Source organism: Oratosquilla oratoria, chromosome 12 (genome assembly GCF_046742065.1).
Source record: "Oratosquilla oratoria isolate Oo_2021 chromosome 12, ASM4674206v1, whole genome shotgun sequence".
Classification (NCBI taxonomy): domain Eukaryota; kingdom Metazoa; phylum Arthropoda; class Malacostraca; order Stomatopoda; family Squillidae; genus Oratosquilla; species Oratosquilla oratoria.
Window position 1 is genome coordinate 1,989,217 of NC_134788.1, and position 25,117 is coordinate 2,014,333.

The following is a 25,117-nucleotide window of genomic DNA, read 5'->3' on the forward strand; positions in this document are numbered from 1 at the left end:
ATGGTTGGAAGGCGAAAAACTGAAATTAGCTGAAGAATTTAAACACCTAGGAGTAAAGATAGATGAAAGGTGTCAAATGGAAAAAGAAACATTTAAATAGAATACAGTACCATACAAATAAATTAAGAATGTTATATCCACTGATGCGAGAAATACTCATACCCAGGCAGGTTAAGATACCGTTGACAATTTACAAAACCATTTTAAGACCATATGGATCAGAAACATGGGCATTGACAGAAAAGCTGAAAAGTAAGATACAAGCAGCAGAGATGAGAGTACTGCAAATATTAAAATGTGTAAAAAGGTGTGACAAAATAAGAAATAAAGAAATAAGAAGAGAGCTGGAAATAGAGCCTATATTAGAATATGTAGAGAAAAGCCAATTAAGATGGTTTGGCCATGTCATGAGGATGAATGAGCAACAGTACCCATTCAAATACTATCAGTGGCAGCCACAAGGAAAGCGACCAACAGGAAGAACCAGGAAGAAATGGAGAGACGGTATCAGACAAGCCATAGAGTCAAGAGGAAGAACTATGGAGGAAGTGGAGAGAGTGCAGCTGCATGCAGATAGGGCCTTGTGGAGAGACTTCGTGAGGCATCATCGCTGACAGGGCAACGCCCTACCTGGTGTATGGTGAGAAAGGTGAGAATGTATATGTGTGTGTGTGTATATATATATATGTATATATATATATATATATATATATATACATTATATATATGTATATATATATATATATATATATTGTGACTTCATGACAGGTGTATGAATGGTAAGAATGGAAAGACACTATTGGGAACAAGAGATTTTATTCCTGACCGGTTTTGCCTTTGGGGCTTCTTCAGAGGTAATATTTACAGAGAATGAATTCATTGGTATTTATAGGGCAGTTACTGTGGTTCAAGAGGGACGCGGGGTGAGATTCTGTATGCTGCTTGGTTTGGTGGTCATGTGGGGTCAGTGTGTGGTGGGCAGAGGGAGTTGTTTGCTTTTTGTGTGAGCAATTGTCTCATGGCGTATTTGGCGGCATGTTTTGCAATCCCCTGTTCTGTTGTTGATGCAATTGCTGCTATCTAAGTATACTGCTTCTAATGTTTTTCTTTGTGGTTTGTTTAGGTTTTCATGTAAAATGTCTGCTTGGTGCCAATGAGGTAAATGTTGTTTTTCTTCTCTGTAAATATTACCTCTGAAGAAGCTTCAATCGCAAAAATGGTCAGGAATAAAGTCTCTTGTTCCCAATCGTGTCTTTCTATTCTTACCATTCATACACACACACACACACACACTTTCAACGAACGGACGGCTTGAAGAACGTTCTGAAGAAAAGTGCAGATTGTGGATCCCAACGCAAAGAGAAGTGCCTTTTTGTATTTGCAGGGTGGGGGGAAATTGCTCGTGGGGTAGTGGGAAAGTAAGGAAAGAGGAGAAGGGGAGGGATTGCTGGGAAAATGGAAGGTAATGAGGAAGTAGAGGACTTGGTCCAAACAGACCGCCGTAAAGTAAACAAACGACCACAAGACGAGCTGGAGGACGACGGAATGTCTAATGAGAATGTAAAGATTAGAAGTATAGATAGGAACAATACAGTAGAAAGTGATGAGAATATTTTCAAGGGATTTAAAGAGAGTGGGGGGGACACAAACCCCCCCCGACTGACAAGACTAGAGAAGAAGGTTGATAAGGTGATCGAGGACTTGGAGAGTAGGTTAGGTCATATGAACACCATTTTACAAAGGGTTGAAAGATTGGAAGAACTGGAAAAGGCGAATAAAAACTTAACTGATGAAATAGAAGACCTAAAAAGACAGTTAAGAGAGGTAAAGGTGGAGAATGAGGAATTGAAGAAGAATAGTAAAGAAAACAGAGAAACGATAGCTAAAGAAAGTAAAAATTGGAAGAAAACCCAAGAAGGAAATAAGGTTTCATTCACTGACATAGTCAAACAGCAATTGAAAGAACATACTGAAGACTCAGTTATTAAAGTGATGAGACAAAAGGAGAATATAGTAAGGGATTTAGCAGACAAGAAGAAATGTATAATTATATTAGGAATGGAAGAGAAACACAACACAGATAGAACCACAAGAATCAAAGAGGAAAATGAAAAAGTAAGCCAATTACTAGAATCAGTTCAGGAAGATGAACCAGGAATTATGAAACAAATCGAAGAGAAATTTAGACTCGGAAAGTATAGCACAGACAAGACCAGACCAATTAAGATTAAATTCAAGTCACAAACAACGGCAGAGAATATCTTATCCAAAACAGGGAAACTAGCAACAATTGAACAATACAAAAAGATATGGATAAAAAGGGAAATGAATAAAGAGGAAAGAGAGGAAGAAAAGCAGAAAATACTGGAAGCTAAGGCAAAAAACGAGAACAGAACGGAGTCAGAGAAAGAGAGATTCTATTGGAGAGTAGTGAACATGAAACAAAGGAAGTTCGACATACAAAAGAAAAACATAAGGGAAACAGAGAACACAATGGAAGTGGCAGAAAACTAAGAGTGTCTTACACAAATATAGATGGATTAATAACAGGATTGAATGAGCTGAATGATTATTTGAAAGAAAAAGAACCAGACATAATGGGAATTGTAGAAACAAAATTAAAAGGCCCACTACCACCCAACAGTGTAGGACATAATGCATACAATTATTGGATTAGAAACAGAGAGAAAAAGCAAGGGGGTGGAGTTATGTTCCTGACTAAGAAGGATATAAACGTGAAAGGTGTCATATATGGAAAGAATACAGTAGAGATGATTATGATAGAAGTGGAAGACAGAGATAAGAAGAGCAGAAAATTTGTGATAAATTATGTGCCTCCAAAAACAGCCTCATGGGAGGAGAGTGAACATAAAAGTATGTTAGAGGACACAAAGATAACATTAAATAAAATAATGGAAGATGGAGGAAGAATAGTTATGATGGGCGACTTTAATTGCAAAGAAATCTGCTGGGAAGAAATGACAGTAAAGGGTGGAGACGACTCATGGGGAAACGCTCTACTTGAGATGATTATTGACCACACAATGACACAATGGATACAGGAGAACACTAGGTATAGAAATGAAGAAGAACCATCGAGACTAGACTTATTAATTACATCTGAACCTAGAATAGTGGACAAGATTGAATATAAAACACCAATAGGTAAAAGTGACCACATATTGATTGAACTGGAACTTAATGAAGAAAAATATATGAAAAGAAATGAACAATATAGAAAAGGAAGAATGATGTATGAAAAAACAAACTTTGATAAAATAAGAGAATTCTTTCAACAAGAAAACTGGGAAGAAATATACAAAGAAGAAACATCAGTGGAAAAGAAATGGAATATTTTGACAAAAATTTACAAAAAAGGAGTGGAAAAGTATGTCCCAAGACAAAAACAAGAAAAAGAATATGTAAAATGCTGGTACAACAAAAGTTGTAGAGAGTTAAAAGATAAAAGAGACAAAGCCTGGACCAGATGGAAAAAAGACAGAAAACCTGAAAAATGGAAAATATATACCAGTTATAGAAATGAATATGTACAAACATGCAGAGAGGAAAAGAGAAAATATGAAAAAGACGTCATAGAAAAATGTAAAGATCAACCAAAACTATTCTACAGATTTGTAAACAATAAACTGAAAAACAAACAGGACTTGGAGAAATTAAGACAAGGGGGAGTTGAATACACTGAGGAAATGGAAATGGCGGAAATTATGAACAAACATTTTAAATCAGTGTTTACAAGGGAGAACATACAACCTGAAGAGATTGAATGGAAAGAGAAAGTCCCCCCTATAGAAAAAATAGAAGTATCAAAGAATGAAATATTGATACAATTGAGTAATCTTGATGTCAGAAAATCACATGGACCAGATGAAATAGCAAACTGGATTCTGAAAGAATGCAGGAATGAACTGGCAGACAAAATACATAGCATAATAAGCAGTTCCTTGAAAGAAGGAAAAGTTCCAGAAGATTGGAAAAAAGTAAATATAGTACCTATATATAAAGGAGGAAATAAAGAGGAACCTACCAACTATAGACCAGTCTCTCTAACAAGTACAATAGCAAAAATTTGTGAAAGAATTATCAAAAATAGATGGGTAAAATACTTGGAAAAAAACAATGTACTAAATCCAAGGCAATTTGGATTCAGACAAGGACGATCATGCGTCACCAATTTAATATGCTTCTATTCAAGGCTAATAGATATAATACAAGAAAGAGATGGATGGGCTGATTGTGCATTTCTAGACCTAAAAAAAGCTTTTGACAAAGTACCACATAAGAAGTTGCTTAAGAAACTAGAATCTGAAGGAGGAATACAAGGTAAATTACTAAATTGGATGGAAGACTTTTTGCAAGAAAGAAAAATGAGAGTAGTGATAAGAAACCAACACTCAAAATGGAATGAAGTAATAAGCGGTGTCCCGCAGGGAACAGTCCTGGCCCCAATAATGTTTGCTATATATATTAATGATATGGATGAAGGAATGAGCTTCTTTGCAGACGATGCAAAACTACTGAAAAGAGTGAAAACTGAAGAAGATTGTGAATCACTACAGAGAGATCTAAATAAAGTACAGGAATGGAGTAAGAAGTGGGAGATGGAGTTCAATACAAAAAAGTGTAGTATAATGGAATTTGGAAAAAGCAAAAACAGAATAACAGGATCATATAATTTGGGAAAAGAAGGAATAAAAAAAGTAGAAAATGGAAAGGACCTGGGAGTCATTGTTATGAATAATATGTCACCTGAAAAACATATAAATAAGATTTTTGGAGAAACTTATAATTTAATAAGAACAATCAAAGTGGCATTTACATACCTGGATGAAGAAATGGTGAGGAAAATCCTAATCACCCTGATAAGACCAAGATTAGAATATGCAGCAACAATATGGTCACCAAGTACAAAAAAATGTATAAAAAAACTTGAAAGAATACAAAGAGCAATAACAAAACTGGCACCAACACTCTCAAAACTATCATATGAAGAGAGACTACAAAAACTTGGACTACAGACACTAGAGCAAAGAAGAGAGAGAGGAGATTTGATAGCTATTTACAGAATCATGAAAGGCATAGAAATTACTGATAGAGAGAATCTGATAAAATGGGATGACAGAAATACAAGAGGACACGGAAAGAAAATAAAAAAAGACAGCTATAGAAGAGATTTGAAAAAGAACAGCTTTCCACACAGAGTAATAGACAGTTGGAACAAGTTAGATGAGAAAGTGGTGTGTGCAAAAACAATACATGAATTTAAAAATTGTTTAGATAAAATGAGAAATGAAGACGGGACCCCACGAGCATAGCTCCCCTTCCCGTAATATACAACTAGGTAAATACAACTAGGTAAATACACACACTTTCAACGAACGGACGGCTTGAAGAACGTTCTGAAGAAAAGTGCAGATTGTGGATCCCAACGCAAAGAGAAGTGCCTTTTTGTATTTGCAGGGTGGGGGGAAATTGCTCGTGGGGTAGTGGGAAAGTAAGGAAAGAGGAGAGGGGGAGGGATTGCTGGGGAAATGGAAGGTAATGAGGAGGTGGAGGAATTGGCCCTGACGGGCCGCCGAAAGGTGGACAAACGACCGCAAGACGAGCTGGATGATGACGACATGTCTAATAGGAATGTGAAGATTAGAGGTATAGATAGGAGCAATACAGTAGAAAGTGATGAGAATATTTTCAAGGGATTTAAAGAGGGTGGGGGGACACAACCCCCCCCCGACTGACAAGACTAGAAGAGAAGGTCGATAAGATGAACGAGGACTTGGAGCGTAGGTTCGGTAATGTTGACAGTATAATACGAAGAATTGAAAAATTGGAAGAACTAGAGAGGGCGAACAAAAACTTAACTAAGGAAATTGAAGAATTAAAACAACAGTTAAAAGAAGTAAAAGATGAGAATAAAGTCTTAAAGGAGAATAATATGGAGAACAAGGAGGGTTGGAAAAAAATTCAAGAAAATAGCAAGGTTGCATTCACTGACATAATCAGACAGCAAATGAATGAACAAACTGAAAACTCAGTTATTAAAGTGATGAGACAGAAGGAGAATATAGTAAGAGACTTAGCAGACAAAAAGAAATGTATAATTATATTAGGAATGGAAGAGAAACATGACCCAGATAGAACCACAAGAATCAAAGAGGAAAATGAAAAAGTAAGCCAATTACTAGAGTCAGTTCAGGAAGATGAACCAGAAATTATGAAACAAATCGAAGAGAAATTTAGACTCAGAAAGTATAGCACAGACAAGACCAGACCAATTAAGATTAAATTCAAGTCACAAACAACGGCAGAGAATGTCTTATCCAAAACAGGGAAACTAGCAATAAGTGAACAATACAAAAAGATATGGATAAAAAGGGAAATGAATAAAGAGGAAAGAGAGGAAGAAAAGCAGAAAAGACTGGAAGCTAAGGCAAAAAACGAGAACAGAACGGAGTCAGAGAAAGAGAGATTCTATTGGAGAGTAGTGAACATGAAACTAAGGAAGTTCGACATACAAAAGAAAAACATAAGGGAAACAGAGAACACAATGGAAGTGGCAGAAAACTAAGAGTGTCTTACACAAATATAGATGGATTAATAACAGGATTGAATGAGCTGAATGATTATTTGAAAGAAAAAGAACCAGACATAATGGGAATTGTAGAAACAAAATTAAAATGCCCACTACCACCCAACAGTGTAGGACATGATGCATACAATTATTGGATTAGAAACAGAGAGAAAAAGCAAGGGGGTGGAGTTATGTTCCTGACTAAGAAGGATATAAACGTGAAAGGTGTCATATATGGAAAGAATACAGTAGAGATGATTATGATAGAAGTGGAAGACAGATAAGAAGAGCAGAAAATTTGTGATAAATTATGTGCCTCCAAAAACAGCCTCATGGGAGGAGAGTGAACATAAAAGTATGTTAGAGGACACAAAGATAACATTAAATAAAATAATGGAAGATGGAGGAAGAATAGTTATGATGGGCGACTTTAATTGCAAAGAAATCTGCTGGGAAGAAATGACAGTAAAGGGTGGAGACGACTCATGGGGAAACGCTCTACTTGAGATGATTATTGACCACACAATGACACAATGGATACAGGAGAACACTAGGTATAGAAATGAAGAAGAACCATCGAGACTAGACTTATTAATTACATCTGAACCTAGAATAGTGGACAAGATTGAATATAAAACACCAATAGGTAAAAGTGACCACATATTGATTGAACTGGAACTTAATGAAGAAAAATATATCAAAAAAAATGAACAATATAGAAAAGGAAGAATGATGTATGAAAAAACAAACTTTGATAAAATAAGAGAATTCTTTCAACAAGAAAACTGGGAAGAAATATACAAAGAAGAAACATCAGTGGAAAAGAAATGGAATATTTTGACAAAAATTTACAAAAAAGGAGTGGAAAAGTATGTCCCAAGACAAAAACAAGAAAAAGAATATGTAAAATGCTGGTACAACAAAAGCTGTAGAGAGTTAAAAGATAAAAGAGACAAAGCCTGGACCAGATGGAAAAAAGACAGAAAACCTGAAAAATGGAAAATATATACCAGTTATAGAAATGAATATGTACAAACATGCAGAGAGGAAAAGAGAAAATATGAAAAAGACGTCATAGAAAAATGTAAAGATCAACCAAAACTATTCTACAGATTTGTAAACAATAAACTGAAAAACAAACAGGACTTGGAGAAATTAAGACAAGGGGGAGTTGAATACACTGAGGAAATGGAAATGGCGGAAATTATGAACAAACATTTTAAATCAGTGTTTACAAGGGAGAACATACAACCTGAAGAGATTGAATGGAAAGAGAAAGTCCCCCCTATAGAAAAAATAGAAGTATCAAAGAATGAAATATTGATACAATTGAGTAATCTTGATGTCAGAAAATCACATGGACCAGATGAAATAGCAAACTGGATTCTGAAAGAATGCAGGAATGAACTGGCAGACAAAATACATAGCATAATAAGCAGTTCCTTGAAAGAAGGAAAAGTTCCAGAAGATTGGAAAAAAAGCAAATATAGTACCTATATATAAAGGAGGAAATAAAGAGGAACCTACCAACTATAGACCAGTCTCTCTAACAAGTACAATAGCAAAAATTTGTGAAAGAATTATCAAAAGTAGATGGGTAAAATACTTGGAAAAAAACAATGTACTAAATCCAAGGCAATTTGGATTCAGACAAGGACGATCATGCGTCACCAATTTAATATGTTTCTATTCAAGGCTAATAGATATAATACAAGAAAGAGATGGATGGGCTGATTGTGCATTTCTAGACCTAAAAAAAGCTTTTGACAAAGTACCACATAAGAAGTTGCTTAAGAAACTAGAATCTGAAGGAGGAATACAAGGTAAATTACTAAATTGGATGGAAGACTTTTTGCAAGAAAGAAAAATGAGAGTAGTGATAAGAAACCAACACTCAAAATGGAATGAAGTAATAAGCGGTGTCCCGCAGGGAACAGTCCTGGCCCCAATAATGTTTGCTATATATATTAATGATATGGATGAAGGAATTGAAAGCTATATGAGCTTCTTTGCAGACGATGCAAAAATACTGAAAAGAGTGAAAACTGAAGAAGATTGTGAATCACTACAGAGAGATCTAAATAAAGTACAGGAATGGAGTAAGAAGTGGGAGATGGAGTTCAATACAAAAAAGTGTAGTATAATGGAATTTGGAAAAAGCAAAAACAGAATAACAGGATCATATAATTTGGGAGAAGAAGGAATAAAAAAAGTAGAAAATGAAAAGGACCTGGGAGTCATTGTTATGAATAATATGTCACCTGAAAAACATATAAATAAGATTTTTGGAGAAACTTATAATTTAATAAGAACAATCAAAGTGGCATTTACATACCTGGATGAAGAAATGGTGAGGAAAATCCTAATCACCCTGATAAGACCAAGATTAGAATATGCAGCAACAATATGGTCACCAAGTACAAAAAAATGTATAAAAAAACTTGAAAGAATACAAAGAGCAATTACAAAACTGGCACCAACACTCTCAAAACTATCATATGAAGAGAGACTACAAAAACTTGAACTACAGACACTAGAGCAAAGAAGAGAGAGAGGAGATTTGATAGCTATTTACAGAATCATGAAAGGCATAGAAATTACTGATAGAGAGAATCTGATAAAATGGGATGACAGAAATACAAGAGGACACGGAAAGAAAATAAAAAAAAGACAGCTATAGAAGAGATTTGAAAAATAACAGCTTTCCACACAGAGTAATAGACAGTTGGAACAAGTTAGATGAGAAAGTGGTGTGTGCAAAAACAATACATGAATTTAAAAATTGTTTAGATAAAATGAGAAATGAAGACGGGACCCCACGAGCATAGCTCCCCTTCCCGTAATATACAACTAGGTACAACTAGGTAAATACATCAAAGTGGCATTTACATACCTGGATGAAGAAATGGTGAAGAAAATTCTAATCACTCTGATAAGACCAAGATTGGAATATGCAGCAACGATATGGTCACCAAGTACAAAAAAAAATGTATAAAAAAAACTTGAAAGAATACAAAGAGCAATTACAAAATTGGCACCAACACTCTCAAAACTATCATATGAAGAGAGACTAGCAAAACTTGAACTACAGACACTAGAGCAAAGAAGAGAGAGAGGAGATTTGATAGCTATTTACAGAATCATGAAAGGCATAGAAATTATTGATAGAGAGAATCTGATAAAATGGGATGATAGAAATACAAGAGGGCATGGAAAGAAAATCAAGAAAGAGAGCTATAGAAGAGATCTCAAAAAGAAAAGCTTTCCTCACAGAGTAATAGACAGTTGGAACAAGTTAGATGAGAAAGTGGAGTGTGCAAAAACAATACATAAATCTAAAAATAGTTTAGATAAAATGAGATATGAAGACGGGACACCACGAGCATAGCTTCCCTTCCCATAAAATACAACTAGGTAAATACATATATAAATATATATATATATATATATATATATACATATATATAAGGAGAGAGAGAGAGAGATGTATATTTGCAAGCTTTCACATCACCGTGTCAAACTAATTGTGTAATATCACCACATGAGAAGAGAAACTTGTAGCCAGTAAGTATTGATATATATATATATATATATATATATATATATGCTAATAAGAACACGGGTACGTGTGTTCACTTATGCAAAGTAGACCACTTGGAAAAAGAAACTAACGAAGCAGAGCGCTTTTGTATATTACATCTTCAGTGCAACAAGTACATAGTGATAGGAATACATAGACAATATATACATGATACAAAGGAACAAGGACAGTTTGAATAAGCGTAGCGACCAATTACCCCCTGGAGAGCGGAAGGTCATTGTCAAGTATCTTACGATGGTCGGGCGACATCAGGTCACAGTCGCCAAGGGTCACTGTTTCTACTAATTATATAGGGCGACATTAAGTCAATTCGTTGGATTACATTTTACTTGATATTATCTTACTAATTTCTTGACAAATGAAATTATCAAGTTTGTACAAGGCTTTATGTAGGTTGGTATTTTGATTACTGGTGGTAGATAGATAGATAGATAAACTTTATTTGGCAATAAATCAATGTACATGAAGTGCAAATAATGACAAGAACACATAGTTCGAAATAATAAATGTAAATTGCCGAGGATAACACAAAAAGCATGAACGCTTATTTCCATTGTGGTCCTCATCAGGTAATTTTTCTACATTAAGTCACACGGACAAACATACATAGGGGGTTGAGGGGACCAGAGACACTCATGAGTAATACCAGCCAGTACACATATGACACGTAAACATTGTTATAGATTTGCTAATATTACTGAAATGTTTGTACACATAGGAACATTGAGTCCGAATATTTGAGCACCATCCAAAAGGAACCTTGCATTCAGCAAAGGAACAACAAAATAATGATGAACTGTAACAAAACAGTATGAGTGAGTACTATATCTGAGTAGTACCATTAAAAATATATTGCATTTTTCTACATCTGTATCAACATGGATGAGTGAGTACTATATCAGAGTAGGACCATTACTGATATACTACAATATTCAACATCTGTAACAACATGGAGTTATAGTGAATCCTAATAGGGTTACCTATTAATTAAATCTAACATTTTACCTGAATCTCAGGACGGAGTGGGCAATTACTATGGGTAGTACATTATAACCTGAAGCACCAGAGGTAGGGTACAGGGGACCAGTACTCGAATGAGTAAAACAACAAGGAGAATGAGGAAAGAGGTCAGATCATAACTGTTCTTGGAACCTACCTGAGGCATATGCCATATTATGACTGGCAAAACACGGGTGGAAACCAATTTGTTAACATCAATCATTGTTATGCTTAACTAAACTTCTGAAAAAAGGGGGGGAGGTGAGGTCAGAAACAGTTATGAGTGATCGCAGATATGGGTGGTATTACTCATGGATTCAGGTATCCCTCACTAAGCTAGTAGTACACAAAGTCAAGGCTGTTCTCTGTCCATAGCTGAGACATATGAATTAAACTGCACTCTATTAAATTTCTTGCTATTATGTTGTTGGTATAATAGATTGCCTGGGCATTACCCCAATCAACTGGATGATTATTTAATTCAATATGCTTGAATATACCACTAGAATGATTGCCATCCCTAACATTTTTCTTGTGTTGTTCAATTCTAATGTTTAAGGGTTTGGCAGTTTGACCTATGTAAAATTGATTACACCTTTTGCAAGGAATTTTATAAATGCATCCTTTTTTAATTTCAATACTATTGTTGATAAGTTTATGTTTTACTGTACTATCATGTTTAAAAACTACCTTTACGTTAAATCTTTTTAATAATTCTGTGATACTTAACAAATTTTCTTGAAATGGTAAAATTAAAACATTATGATAATTGAAAGGTGATTTAGGCTGAGGAGTTAAAAATTATTTCCTTGCAAAATTGTAAGCAATATCAAGGAATTGCTTAGGGTATTTTAATTCTAGCCCAATGTTAAAAACATTTCTGATTTCTTCATCAATAAATTCAGGACTACAAATACGAAAAGCTCTTAAATACATTGAGGCAAATACTGTACGTTTAATATTATTTGGATGAGAAGAATAATAATGAATATATGAACTTACATTGGTTGGTTTATGATATACTTTAAATTTAAGGCTATTGTCATGACGTAGGATAGTGCAATCTAAGAAAGGTAAGGTACAATTTTTCTCAATTTCTAAAGTAAATTTAATAGAATCAACAAGGGTATTCAACTTAGTTAAAAAATTATGGACATTTTTTTCTTCTGGCCAAAGACATAAAATGTCATCAATATACCTAAGCCAAGGGATGTTAGGGGGGAAGATTGTGCGTAATATTTTAGTTTAAAAAAAATTCCATGTATAAATTACTTAAAACTGGGGATAAAGGGTTTCCCATACTCATGCCGAATTTTTGGGAATAGAAATTACCATTGAATTGAAACTTACAATCTTTGACACATAATTTAATTAGTTCAATCAATGTAGGTGATGGCAATGGAAGAACATGTTTATTAAGTTCATCTTGAAGGTAAAATAATAAATCATTTATGGGAACTTTTGTGAATAAACTGACTCTATCAAAACTAACCAATGTAAACTTATAATTAGGTTTAATATTATGGAGTTTGTCTATTAAATCAGAAGTGTTTGTAACATGAGAAGAAGAGATTGTACCTACTAAAGGGCTAAGGATAGTAACTAGCCATTTGGAAAGCTTGTAAGAAGCGGAACCAATTGACGAAACAATAGGTCTAGCGGGGTTGTTACATTTGTGAGTCTTAATGAGACCATACATATGTGGGACTAATTGAAATGAATTTCTGTAAGAGGTCTCTATTCTTATGAAGCAGTTCTTTTAATTTCTTATTATAATAACTATTAACTGCTTCTGTAGGATTTTTGTTAAGAAGTGTGTAAGTATTGTTATCATCTAATAAATCATTCATTTTTCTAAGATAATCAACCTTATTTAAAATAACAACTGCATTAGATTTATCTGCTTTAGTGAAATGTAAATGATTATCTTTTTTAAGACTAATAATTGCCTTCTGAAAACGTTCTGGGCAATTAGGAACAACCTCTTGTGATAAAGCACCATAAACAATTCCTTTACAAATATTGAAATCTTCAACTGATAAATCATGGTTCTTTAAATTACAGAAAGCTTTACCAATGCTGACAAAATTTGTTGGATTTGAATTGTTGGCAAAACTAAGTCCATATCCTAAAGCTGTTTTCTCATTAGTATTAAGAATTTTGTCAGAAAGATTAACTACAAATTCACTGTTAGCATGTTTGGTCCAATCACTATTATCAATAAGTTGTTGTAACTTATTTTTTAATTTCTTGGCAAGACGGTCACAAATGGATCTCATATTGCAGAAGCGATAGTCTAAAAGCACTTCCTTATCAATGGATGGTATAGTTTGTTGAAAAATATGCCATTTGACCCGTTTGATTCTAAAAGCTTCTTTCACTTCTAATTTGGCAATGTCAATACACTTCAACAAGATGATGCGTTCGCCCGACCATCGTAAGATAATTGACAATGACCTTCCGCTCTCCAGGGGGTAATTGGTTGCTACGCTTATTCAAACTGTCCTTGTTCCTTTGTATCATGTATATATTGTCTGTATTCCTATCACTATGTACTTGTTGCACTGAAGATGTAATATACGAAAGCGCTCTGCTTTGTTAGTTTCTTTTTCCAAGTGGTCTACTTTGCATATATATATATATATATATATATATATATATATATATATATATATATGTATATATATATATTCACTATAAAGTAATGTCGTAGCACATTGATGAAATGAACTTTTTATCCCACAGTTGGAGAAAAGAAGACACTAATGTCGAACGTTCTGTATATTTCGATCACTAACTGTGACCCTCTTCAGCAGAATGAATACATAGTGGAAGGCATATGCTTATATACAAAAATGTGAGGTGAGAATAGGAACAAGCTCAGGTTACATGACCGATGCTCCGCAGGTCGCGTGGGGTTTTGTGACCTTGGAGTACATGAGGTAGCGCATGGCTGACTGCTGAGGTGGTGATGCAGTCAGGTGACCACTGGCCATTAGATATATTAAAACTAGGTAAAAAAAATATTTTTGATTAGGGAAGACTCAATTATTTTCCTTTTAAAGCTACATGTTGATCTATAGATTATTTCAGCATCTTCCCAATTCATGCGGCGATTTTTATTGGCAATGTGCTGAAATACCGCGGAATTCAATTGACCATATCTAACAGAATTTTTATGTTCTTTAATTCTGGTTGCCAAATCTCTTCCAGTTTGTCCCCAATAGACAGAATCACAATCTAAGCATGGCAACTTATATACACCTGGGTTAATGTCACTTGATGGTCTACGGTGTACATTAACTATTTTCCTAAACAGTGTATTAGGAAAATTGAAGATGACATTGATGTTTTCTTTAGGTAATGATTGGGACATTTCATTTATGGAATCATTTTAGGGTAATTTTATACATTTATTATCCCATTTGTGTTTGTTAGTAGAGTGGGGAGTAGATTTGTGGAAACTTATTTTAGCCTTACTAAGGGCTTTTTGCAAAAACCAATCCGGGTATCCTAATCTTGTAAGTTGTTTTCTTATGGTTGATATTTCTGTATCTATATATTGTGAGCTGCAAATTCTTAGTGCTCGTAAAAATAGGCCCGAAGCAACACTTTGTTTTGTTTTGTCCGAATGGTAGCTGAAAAAGTGCAAGTAACTCTCAGTGTGGGTAGGTTTTCTATAGACTGTAAATGAAAAGAAATTCTGATTTCTTATTATTAAAATGTCTAAAAAAGGCAATTTATTATCTACTTCCCATTCTACTTTAAATTTTATATTGTTGGCCAAATTATTAAGTTTGGCCTCTTTCTCTTGCTTCGGTCTTTCAAAGTTGGCAGACCCACTGCTTTTAGTCTCTCCTCATAATTATGAGGAGAGACTGGCTGGCTAGCTGGTGACCAGTTTGGTTCCTGCTTTTTGTTTGTATCATCTTGGTCCTCTTTGTATCCTTCACTCACTCTGTGTGGGGACCATACCACCAATGGATCCATATCCCAGTATTGGACATGTCAGGGATTTTATTTATCTATTTATTTATTTATTTATTCATTTATTTTCCATCAACTGTTCTTCCATATAGTGAAAAGCCAGTTCAATCTTGTGCAGCAATCCGTATGTCTCTCCCACAGTTCTGCTCATATGTTTGTTGTCAGCACTCCCAAGTATTTTTCCTCTTTTGTTTTTGTACCTGGTTCACTTTCCAAGGAATGTTTTAGAGATGGTCTTTTGCCACTGTTGCTGCCCATTTCCAGTACTTTGCATTTTTTGGTACTGGACTTCATTTCTCATTCTTGTCTCCATGCAAAATAGTGCCTAGATGTTTTTAAAGCAGTGCAGATCTCGCCGTTTTTTTGTTTATTCCCCTCATGCTTTTGGCGTCACCTGCAAACACGTTGGCACAGCTTGTTGTACCTTCCATCATACCATTGACATCGACAAGAAACATTATTGGAGCTCCAATCACTGAACCTAGTGGAACTCCCCTCGTTACTCCTCTCCATCTTGACATCTTATCCTTGACCACTGTCTTCCCTTCGAAAGATATTTGACCCATTGGAGTAGTTGGCCTCCCTCCTCTCAGTTCTCTGACGTGTGTTCCAATTTCACACAAGTAGACTGTGAGGTACTTTACCAAAGCCCCTCTCCAGGTCCATGTACACACAGTTCGCCCATCCCATGTGTGTGTGTGTGTGTGTGTGTGTGTGTGTGTGTGTGTATTTACCTAGTTGTATTTACCTAGTTGTATTTACCTAGTTGTATTTTACGGGAAGGGGAGCTATGCTCGTGGGGTCCCGTCTTCATATCTCATTTTATCCAAACTATTTTTAAATTCATGTATTGTTTTTGCACACACCACTTTCTCATCTAACTTGTTCCAACTGTCTATTACTCTGTGAGGAAAGCTGTTCTTTTTCAAATCTCTTCTATAGCTGTCTTTTTTTTATTTTCTTTCCGTGTCCTCTTGTATTTCTGTCATCCCATTTTATCAGATTCTCTCTATCAGTAATTTCTATGCCTTTCATGATTCTGTAAATAGCTATCAAATCTCCTCTCTCTTCTTTGCTCTAGTGTCTGTAGTTCAAGTTTTTGTAGTCTCTCTTCATATGATAGTTTTGAGAGTGTTGGTGCCAATTTTGTAATTGCTCTTTGTATTCTTTCAAGTTTTTTTATACATTTTTTTGTACTTGGTGACCATATTGTTGCTGCATATTCCAATCTTGGTCTTATCAGGGTGATTACGATTTTCCTCACCATTTCTTCATCCAGGTATGTAAATGCCACTTTGATTGTTCTTATTAAATTATAAGTTTCTCCAAAAATCTTATTTATATGTTTCTCAGGTGACATATTATTCATAACAATGACTCCCAGGTCCTTCTCATTTTCTACTTTTTTTTATTCCTTCTTCTCCCAAATTATATGATCCTGTTATTCTGTTTTTGCTTTTTCCAAATTCCATTATACTACACTTTTTTGTATTGAACTCCATCTCCCACTTCCTACTCCATTCCTGTACTTTATTTAGATCTCTCTGTAGTGATTCACAATCTTCTTCAGTTTTCACTCTTTTCAGTAGTTTTGCATCATCTGCAAAGAAGCTCATATAGCTTTCAATTCCTTCATCCATATCATTAATATATATAGCAAACATTATTGGGGCCAGGACTGTTCCCTGCGGGACACCGCTTATTACTTCATTCCATTTTGAGTGCTGGTCTCTTATCACTACTCTCATTTTTCTTTCTTGCAAAAAGTCTTCCATCCAATTTAGCAATTTACCTTGTATTCCTCCTTCAGATTCTAATTTCTTAAGCAACTTCTTGTGTGGTACTTTGTCAAAAGCTTTTTTTAGGTCTAGAAATGCACAATCAGCCCATCCATCTCTTTCTTGTATTATATCTATTAGCCTTGAATAGAAACATATTAAATTGGTGACGCATGATCGTCCTTGTCTGAATCCAAATTGCCTTGGATTTAGTACGTTGTTTTTTTCCAAGTATTTTACCCATCTACTTTTGATAATTCACAAATTTTTGCTATTGTACTTGTTAGAGAGACTGGTCTATAGTTGGTAGGTTCTTTATTTCCTCCTTTATATATAGGTACTATGTTTGCTTTTTTTCTTCTGGAACTTTTCCTTCTTTCAAAGAGCTGCTTATTATGCTATGTATTTTGTCTGCCAGTTCATTCCTGCATTCTTTCAGTATCCAGTTTGCTATTTCATCTGGTCCATGTGATTTTCTGACATCAAGATTACTCAAGTGTATCAATATTTCATTCTTTGATACTTCTATTTCTTCTATAGGGGGGACTTTCTCTTTCCATTCAATCTCTTCAGGTTGTATGTTCTCCCTTGTAAACACTGATTTAAAATGTTTGTTCATAATTTCCGCCATTTCCATTTCCTCAGTGTATTCAACTCCCCCTTGTCTTAATTTCTCCAAGTCCTGTTTGTTTTTCAGTTTATTGTTTACAAATCTGTAGAATAGTTTTGGTTGATCTTTACATTTTTCTATGACGTCTTTTTCATATTTTCTCTTTTCCTCTCTGCACGTTTGTACATATTCATTTCTATAACCGGTATATATTTTCCATTTTTCAGGTTTTCTGTCTTTTTTCCATCTGGTCCAGGCTTTGTCTCTTTTGTCTTTTAACTCCCTACAGCTTTTGTTGTACCAGCATTTTACATATTCTTTTTCTTGTTTTTGTCTTGGGACATACTTTTCCACTCCTTTTTTGTAAATTGTTGTCAAAATATTCCATTTCTCTTCCACTGATGTTTCTTCTTTGTATATTTCTTCCCAGTTTTCTTGTTGAAAGAATTCTCTTATTTTATCAAAGTTTGTTTTTTCATACATCATTCTTCCTTTTCTATATTGTTCATTTTTTTTTATATATTTTTCTTCATTAAGTTCCAGTTCAATCAATATGTGGTCACTTTTACCTATTGGTGTTTTATATTCAATCTTGTCCACTATTCTAGGTTCAGATGTAATTAATAAGTCTAGTCTCGATGGTTCTTCATTTCTATACCTAGTGTTCTCCTGTATCCATTGTGTCATTGTGTGGTCAATAATCATCTCAAGTAGAGCGTTTCCCCATGAGTCGTCTCCACCCTTTACTGTCATTTCTTCCCAGCAGATTTCTTTGCAATTAAAGTCGCCCATCATAACTATTTTTCCTCCCTCTTCCATTATCTTGTTTAATGTTATCTTTGTGTCCTCTAACATACTTTTATGTTCACTCTCCTCCCATGAGGCTGTTTTTGGAGGCACATAATTTATCACAAATTTTCTGCTCTTCTTATCTCTGTCTTCCACTTCTATCATAATCATCTCTACTGTATTCTTTCCATATATGACACCTTTCACGTTTATATCCTTCTTAGTCAGGAACATAACTCCACCCCCTTGTTTTTTCTCTCTGTTTCTAATCCAATAATTGTATGCATTATGTCCTACACTGTTGGGTGGTAATGGGCCTTTTAATTTTGTTTCTACAATTCCCATTATGTCCGGTTCTTTTTCCTTCAAATAATCATTCAGCTCATTCAATCCTGTTATTAATCCATCTATATTTGTGTAAGACACTCTTAGTTTTCTGCCACTTCCATTGTGTTCTCTGTTTCCCTTATGTTTTTCTTTTGTATGTCGAACTTCCTTAGTTTCATATTCACTACTCTCCGATAGAATCTCTCTTTCTCTGACTCCGTTCTGTTCTCGTTTTTTGCCTTAGCTTCAAGTCTTTTCTGCTTTTCTTCCTCTCTTTCCTCTTTATTCATTTCCCTTTTTATCCATACCTTTTTATATTGTTCACTTGTTGCTAGTTTCCCTGTTTTGGATAAGATATTCTCTGCCGTTGTTTGTGACTTGAATTTAATCTTAATTGGTCTGGTCTTATCTGTGCTATACTTTCCAAGTCTAAATTTCTCTTCGATTTGTTTCATAATTTCTGTTTCATCTTCCTGAACTGACTCTAGTAATTGGCTTACTTTTTCATTTTCCTCTTTGATTTTTGTGGTTCTATCTGGGTTGTGTTTCTCTTCCATTCCTAATATAATTATACATTTCTTCTTGTCTGCTAAATCTCTTACTATATTCTCCTTTTGTCTCATCACTTTAATAACTGAGTCTTCAGTATGTTCTTTCAATTGCTGTTTGACTATGTCAGTGAATGAAACCTTATTTCCTTCTTGGGTTGCTTTCCAGTTCTTAGCTTCTTTAGCTATTGTCTCTCTGTTTTCTTTACTATTCTTCTTCAATTCCTCATTCTCCACCTTTACATCTCTTAACTGTCTTTTTAGGTCTTCTATTTCATCAGTTAAGTTTTTATTCGCCTTTTCTAGTTCTTCCAATCTTTCAACCCTTTGTAAAATGGTGTTCATATGACCGAACCTACGCTCCAATTCCTCGATCACCTTATCAACCTTCTCCTCTAGTCTTGTCAGTCGGGGGGGGGGGGGTTTGTGTCCCCCCCACCCTCTTTAAATCCCTTGAAAATATTTTCATCACTTTCTACTGTATTGCTCCTATCTATACTTCTAATCTTTACATTCTTATTAGACATTTCGTCGTCTTCCAGTTGGGCTTGCGGTCGTTTGTTTACTTTTCGGCGGTCTGCTTGGGCCAAGTCCTCCACCTCCTCATTTCCTTCCATTTCCCCAGCAATCCCTCCCCTTCTCCTCTTTCCTTACTTTCCCACTACCCCACGAGCAATTCCCCCCCCCACCCTGTAAATACAAAAAGGCACTTCTCTTTGCGTTGGGATCCACAATCGGCACTTTTCTTCAGAACGTTCTTCAAGCCGTCCGTTCGTTGAAAGTGTGTGTGTGTGTGTGTGTGTCTATTAATGATGTAGTTGTTTGATGATGTATGTGTATACCATGGGTAATGTTTTATATATATTTATATATTTCTTTTTCTCGCCTTTTCCAGGATGGATTGCCCCAATTGCCTTAACAAATTCGACGAGGATCGACGACCACGAGTGCTGTCGTGTGGCCACTCCTTTTGTCTTCATTGTCTGCGTCAAGTCCACAGTTTGAACGGCGGTATAGTGCCCTGTTTCCAGTGCAGAAAGGAAGAATACTTAGGAGATGTGGACGACATCCCCACCGGAGATCTCACAAAGGAGGAGGAGGAGGAGGAGGAAGAGCCACATTCGGGCAATTGCCCCATCCACGGAGGACAGGCATTCTCTCTGTGGTGTGCAGAATGTCGCAAGGACATATGTCCCGAGTGCAGGCCGTTCCACCAGGACCTGAAGCACCAGGTGCTTGAACACTCACAGGCCAAAAGCCTCCTTTTGTCCAAGTACAGCCTTGACGGACAAAGTTTCTATGAGTGTTTGGTCAGTATAAAGACGGCCATACAAGACGTTAAGAAAATGGCTCAAAGTTTAAGCAGTCCTCTTAGTCAAACGCTCTCCATGGTCCAGCGTCACATCAGCGAAAATGAGGAACAGAATAAGGTCGTGGAGAGAACTTCCTCCCTTGGGGCTGTTGAAGATTTGCTCCAACAGAAGTCACTTCGCTTGAATAGAAATCGAGTTGATCTCCAAATACAGGTAAATCCTATTCGCTTCCTCAATTTCTTTTTTAAGTATTTGTTTATTTCAATTGCTATTATTAGTGCCTATAAAATACTACAGACGGAAAATATCGAGGAGTAAAAGAGGATTTACCACATAATAGTTTTGTTGTTTAATGTCAATCTACATGGTTGAGAATCTCGGTGATGATAATCGAGAAGAGTTGGGTACATAAAGAATGCCCAAGAAAAAAAAGAAAAGAAAAAAAAATTAACTCACATGCAGCCAAATAAGACGAGCAAATAGAATACATGTGTTTATTCAAAATAAATAAACCTCAAATTGTATTTCACCGAGATGACGTAACGCTTCAGTTTAGTAAAGACATGCGATATGACGTAATGTCTGCTACCTGGTAAGTCACATCACGGCAGGGTCAAAACAAACCTTCAGAATACATTCAAGATTGTCCGTCTGAAGTTGTTAGTTCCTGACCTAAATAATAAGAAACCCTCGTAATAACTGGAGGTATTAACCAAGGTCTGGAAATAATACTACAAGCGGCAACGAAAGAGGATAAAGGTGTCGCATTTTTAAAGTTTGTCATGTCGACATCCTTTACTTTAGCTTGTCCATTTTAACTGGGCGAAAGATTATCTGAATGAGACATGAGGATTAGAAATCAACAATTCTAAAAATCTAGCGTGGAGAGGCCATGACAAATGCTCACAAGCATTATAAAGGAGGAGCATGCCAACAGGAGACCTTTTGGTCCATTACTAGGTCGGATGCAAAAAATATTTATATATATATATATATATAACTGATAAATAAATAAAATTTATTATAATATAAAGACATTAAAATAAATGCATAGGTATAGTTAGATAATAGACAAACAGGTAAATAGTAAATAATAATAAAGTGACAGATAAATAATGTAGGTACCCCCGAATCCACGCGCGGCGCCACCGTCGACCATGTATTGTTTTCATGGCCATATGTTGCGGCCCACTAGCGTTTATTTAGTTCAATTCGAATGCTTCCCGCGCTTATCGCATGCGAAATATATTCAAATTATCTTGTTGTTTTGCAAGTGTAAGGCTAATTCTTGAAATAGAAACAAATTTTCAGCGATTTAAACGAAAATTTGGTTATCAAACTCGGCAACATAGTTTTCCGAGTAAAAATATTAAGCTAAGAAATTACTAAACATAATTTTAAGTTAGATAAACAAGTTTATCAACCTATTTTCTCCCGGACATGAGAAGCTTAATATCGTGTATCACTTCATGTTTAAGCTTATCGCCCCGGAATGTAGCCATATCACCCATGAATCTGATGCGTCCAGTTCGCGTTCGATTTTGTTTACTTGTTACCACTGACGACCAAAATCACACAATGACGGTTTTTGCTCAAATGCATAATTTATATATAAAAAATAGCATATGGTTGCATTATTTGACCTATTTTCTTTAAAATGTGTGATTTCCATGTAGAATGATCGAAGAGAAGTTACGTTTTTATCCTCTACAAAATTATCAACCGGCAACCAATGCCGTCATTGTTTGGGTTTCGTCGGCGTTGGTTGCCGGCTGATAATTTTCCAGAGGATAAAAACGTAACTTCTCTTTGATCATTTTACGTGGAAATCATCCATTTTAAAGAAAATAGGTCAAATAATGCAACCATGTGCTATTTTTTTTATATATAAATTATGCATTTGAGCAAAAACCGTCATTGTGTGGTTTTGGTCGGCGTTGGTCGACGTTTAGCGAGACCCACCATTGACAGCTTCATGGTTGCCATGAAAAGGCAAATATGGTATGATGGAGATGTTTCACATTGTTTTTGACATGCTCATGTGATTTGTTGATCCATAAAACCCAAGTATTCCGAATTTTAATAAAATTAGACCAGTGGTTTAGAGTTAATGTGTATTTCTTTACCGAAATCTTTACAAATTACCACCCTTAATTCTAACACTTTGCTATGGGAAAGTCTAGCCAAAAATGCGGGCTAAGAAAATGATTCAAAAAATCGTATCTCCCTTATTTTTAAAGCTATTTCAAAAATTTAAAAAGCATTTTGTTTCTAATAAAGTTGTCTTTCAAATGCAATAATAATTTAAAGGTTTTTATTTTATTTTGTGGGGGTACCTAAATAATGATACATGAAAATCAATCAAATAATGATAAAAACAGACAAATAATAACAAACAAATAATATAAAATAAATGGCAGTCATTACAGAATCTTACCTAAGTGCTTATTTAAACGAATCTTAAATCTTCGAACTGAACTACATTGCACTGCCTCTACAAGAAGTTTATTCCATTCATTAACTACAAGGTTGGCAAAGTTGTTTCTATCCACTTCCAAATTAAATATATTTCCTGACAATTTGATACCATTATAACTAGTCTGATTCTCATTCAGTGTAAAAATTTTATCACTATTGATGCTATTAATTCCCTTTAGAATCTGAAAGACCTATATCAAGTCACCTCAGAGTCTACGCTTTTTTAGGGAAAACAGATTCATATGTTTTAGTTGATTTTCGTATGATTTAGTTTGATATTTGGAATCATTTTTGTGGCTCGCCCTTGTACTTTTTCCAATCTGCCAGTGTCTTTATTAAGATTCGGTGACCATACGGAAACAGCATATTCCAAATGTGGACAAACTAACGATTTATATAGCTTGTTAATGAGGGCTGGACTTTTGAAGTCAAAAGATCGCGCAATCAGTCCTAGAATCTTATTTGCTTTCTCAGAGGCTGAAATGCACTGCTTAGATGATTTGAGCAGTCAAGAGTTTTTACGAGAGTAGTAGAGCTTGTGTTAGGATTAGAAATGGAGAGAGTGAGTGGTTTGAGGTAAAGGTGGGACTTCGTCAGCGATGTGTTATGTCGCCCTGGCTGTTCAATTTATACATGGATGGGGTGGTGCGAGAGGTGAATGCAAGGGTGGTGGGTCGGGGATTGGAGATGGTAAAAGAAAATGGAGAAAAGTGGGAGATAAGCCAGTTGTTGTTTGCTGACGACACAGCGCATGTAGCAGGATCAGAGGAGGGATTGAGGAAGTTAGTGACAGAGTTTGAGAAGGTATGTGAAAGACGGAAGTTGAAGGTGGGTAAAAGTAAGGTGATGAGATGCACAAGGGGAGAGAGTGGCAGCAGGCTGGAAGTAAGTATTAAGGGAGAGAGACTGGAGGAAACGGATATTTTTAGATACTTGGGTGCGAATGTGGCAGGAAAGGGAGGAGTAGGGGTGGAGGTAGAATGTAGATTGAGAGAAGCGAGTAAATGCCTTGGGGGGTTAAAAAGTGTAATGAAAAATAGACATTTGGGAATGGATGCCAATAGGATATTGTATGAAGGAGTGATTGTGCCGACAGCACTGTATGGGGCAGAAACATGGACCATAAGAGAGGAAGAGAGGAGGAGTTTGGATGTGTTTGAGATGAAATGCCTGAGAAATATGATAGGGGTTACTAGGCTAGATAGAGTGAGAAATGGAGGTGAGGAGAACAGGGGTGGAAAGGGAGCTGGGAGATAGGGTTGATGAAAGAGTATTGGGATGGTTTGGACACATGGAAAGAATGAATAAAGATTAGTAAAAGAGGTGTGGAAGGCAGAGGTGAAAGGAGTGAACATGAGGGGACGTCCTAGGATGAGATGGATGGATGGGGTATAAGGGGCATTGGGAAAAAGGGGAATGTCTGCTGAGGAAGGACGGGAGAGGACTGAAGATAGGGGTGAGTGAAGAATGGCTGTGTGTGGATGATGCTGTGATGTATGAGGGGATGTGCTGTGTCTTGCGACACTGCTTCTGACCCAGGGCAGTGGACAAGATGCAAGGATGACCCGTCATCCAGGAGGAGCCAAGATAAGGGGGAGGGAAGAGAGTAGAGGGGAGTGGAATATATAGGGGATGGAATGGGAGGGAGTGGTTTCTATGCCTCGTCTTTTGGCTACCTCCCGTGTAAGGGGGAAAAAGCCTTTGGTATATGTATGTATGGTATGTGTACTGATAATCATGCCGATATCCTTTTTACTATCCACTTTTGTTAACGAATTTCCAAATAGTTTGTAATTTTACTACTGTTATGTTTACCGATGTGCATAACCTTGCATTCACTTGTGTTAAATTACATTAGCCACAAATGCTCACTGGATATATACTCACAAGACAATTGCTCACATTCTTAGTTGAAAAAGAGACAAATGCTCACACAACTTATTTTTTTGATAGTTTTCAAATATTTGTTCCCATTATTGTTTTCAAAGGATCATAGTTAATAGAGCAGTTCACTATATGCTGTGTGTTGAGTACCTTTCCCAGTTCCTGTATAGGGTAAACAACTATTTTAGCTATATACAAGGATGTCATAATTCAT

The 25,117-nt window shown here is 35.7% G+C and overlaps 1 protein-coding gene across 1 annotated transcript in view; it reads left to right on the forward strand.

Annotated features, from left to right (window-relative positions):
• The window catches only part of LOC143030896 (uncharacterized), a 35,601-nt gene that overhangs the window by 4,824 nt on the left and 5,660 nt on the right, over positions 1-25,117 (forward strand). Inside the window, exon 2 of the mRNA XM_076194136.1 lies at positions 20,124-20,754. Within this exon, the coding sequence (XP_076050251.1) occupies positions 20,124-20,754 (631 nt within the window). The remainder of the gene's footprint in view (positions 1-20,123; positions 20,755-25,117) is intronic.